The sequence below is a fragment of the Nannobrachium achirus genome, assembly GCF_963921795.1.
Source record: "Nannobrachium achirus genome assembly, chromosome: 14".
NCBI lineage: Eukaryota > Metazoa > Chordata > Actinopteri > Myctophiformes > Myctophidae > Nannobrachium > Nannobrachium achirus.
Genome location: NC_137821.1, coordinates 42,241,980 through 42,244,576, shown reverse-complemented (window position 1 = coordinate 42,244,576; position 2,597 = coordinate 42,241,980). Strand labels below are relative to the sequence as shown.

General features: G+C 47.9%; 1 protein-coding gene across 1 annotated transcript; it reads right to left on the bottom strand.

Moving 5' to 3' along the window:
• Positions 1-246: 246 nt before the first annotated feature.
• Positions 247-999, bottom strand: LOC308298068 (reticulon-3-B-like; the record flags this gene model as incomplete). Its single annotated transcript, XM_080741631.1, has 1 exon — positions 247-999. The coding sequence occupies one exon, from the start codon at positions 997-999 to the stop codon at positions 247-249; it is 753 nt and encodes a 250-aa protein (XP_080597757.1).
• Between the last annotated feature and the right edge of the window lie 1,598 nt (positions 1,000-2,597).

Below are 2,597 nucleotides of genomic sequence, written 5' to 3'. Positions count from 1 at the left end.
TTGGTTACCAACTCTCCATCATTTATTTGGGGATCCACTGGTGGTCCCCGGACCACTGGTTGAAACCACTGCTTTATGTCCTCTTCCTGAAGCTCCTTCTGGAGCACCTACAAAGTCTATCTTGGCTTTCACCTAGCTTTCCTTGTACTCAGTGAACCCCGAGCTGCTCCCTTTCGCCAAGTTGCTTCTGCAACTTCCAACACCTCAAATGCACCGTATTGCTCCTGACACCACACACTGTGGTGTTCAGCTCCAATCCTCAGACGACTCATGTGACTGTGATTCTGTGCCGACTGCTTCCGTGCCGCCTTGGAGTTTCTCCTCCGCTTTGAAACGCTTCATGACATCGGGGAAGACACGGGGGAGGACGCAGGGGAACTTCTCTTGCAATCTGGGGATCTTCTCTTGCAACTTAGCCAGCGTGGACATGACCTGAGCACGCGCCATGTCAATGTACGGATAGATCTGGGTCTTGTGCTCAAAGAACGGGGGAACGGCAAAGAGGAGGATGTCGGCGAGGATGAGGAGGGTGATCCCGTTGAAGATGGCTCCCACGTATGTGAACATCCACATGACCACGGCCAGCTTCAGGGACTCCATGAGGTCCTCGACGAGGAAGAGCCTGAGCGCTTGCTTGGTGAAGGCCAGGGTGGCGTCCACGTACCTGCTGGAGACATCGGGGGGGATGCTGACGTCCATCTCCAACAGCGGCTGGAAGGGGTGCTCGTCGTCGCACTTCTGCACGGCCTGCACGATGAAGTGGTAGACGCGGAAGGTGATGCCGACGCTGAGCAGGACGAGCAGCAGGTAGGATATCACGCTGATGATGCTGAACCAGGCCAGCGACAGGAGCATCATCAGGGACAGGCCAAACACCACGCCCGACTTCCTGGGGTCTCGCCAGTGGATCAGGTCGTTGAGGCAAAACTTTGCATTCTGGGCGGTGCATCCCGGCGCTATCCCTTGCGCCAGGGATATCATCTGTAAGGCCTGCGTCATGGGATACAATTCAGTTGATTCTAGATTTCCCTAATTGGTATAGCTGAAATCTTTACGTTTGCTATCTCTTACTCTGAGCTTGACTCTCGCTTAGTCCATATATCACAGGGTTCGCGTCTAAGATGTCCTCACCCTTACGCCCTATATAGGCCGACTGAGCTCTGGTGTGACATCACTCACGACACAAACTGCACGCCGATTCGCGCAGTGTTTGTGGGGCTCTCAGCAGCGCTGAAAGCAGATGTTGTGAAGCTCCAGTATCCATCCAAATTGTAATGAGTTGATCTGATCACATGAACACCATACAAAGACAAAGGTAGTGCTTAATTTGTGGCCAGCATAATAATAATAATAATAACCTTATAATTACCTTCCACATTCGGGTTGTAGAAGCTCGAGATCAATATCAGGAAAGGGCGGAAATAATAATCATTATAATCATCCATGACTTCACGGGCATGGCACATGGATCCATGATGATATTACTGTGCTAGCTGCGTTCCCTCTGCGCAAGGATGGCAATAGCAAGGATATACACACGCAAGGAGAGTCACAAGACCGAAAATGATGCAAGCCCTCCTCCTACCCAGGGGCCGGGGGTCCGGGGACGTACGTGCTCGAGATTTTTCATGATGTCAAGGACGTGTGATTTTGTCATTGTTATGTGGATTACTAGATGGCAACTCAGGTCAACTGACTCGGGGAGGTCCCGACGTCCAATCCGAGACGCAGAGGTGACTGTGCCTTCTCTGTTGCCGCCCCCGTGCTGTGTCTGGAACAGCATTCCATTCTCAGTTAGATCTGCCCCCTCCATCGATTCTTTTAAATCTAGGCTAAAAACACTGTTTTACTCACAAGCTCTGCTCACAAGCAAATTGAATCCTCCTGACATGTTGTCTTTGGTTTTTTCCTTTTTTTACCTTATTGTCTCCTCTTTTTCTTTTTTACTATTCTTGTAGGCTATTATTATTTTAGGCTGTAGGCTACTATTGTGTATTGGTGCTGAAATTTAATGTGCTGTTGAAATGTCTGTAGGCCTGCTGTATAGCACTTTGTAGCCTACAACAAAAGTTGGTTTTAAATGTGCTCTATAAATTAAAGTGATTTGATTTGATTTAGATTTATGTATGATGCTTGACATTAGTATCTGTTATTATATAGGCTAGGGTAATAATAATTATGGGATACCGAGTTTATATAACCTGGAAGTTATAGGTTAGTAGGCCTATCAACTGCTCTGCTGTGCTGGCTTGGTTGCATAGTCTATAGTCTACCTATTTACCAATGTAGGCCTACTCTAGGTTTGTCAACCACTCCTGCATGCTTTAATAGCGAATCCTGCATATAGCCATAGGTTCCGAAATCACAAGTCAATTAAGGACCCCCAACCCCCATCTGAAAATATGGGGGTTGGGGTCTTTTTTCTGCATGTTCTGTCTGTATGAGTTTTGCAATTTAAATAAGCAATGTGCTTTCCCGAGTGTATCCTCGGGTCAACTAAAAGGCTTTTAGTTGACCTTGTACCAGTGAACTGCACTGTCATGAAACTGTGCCTTTTCCTATACAAATGTAGTGATGGGTGGAAGCGGGATTGAACC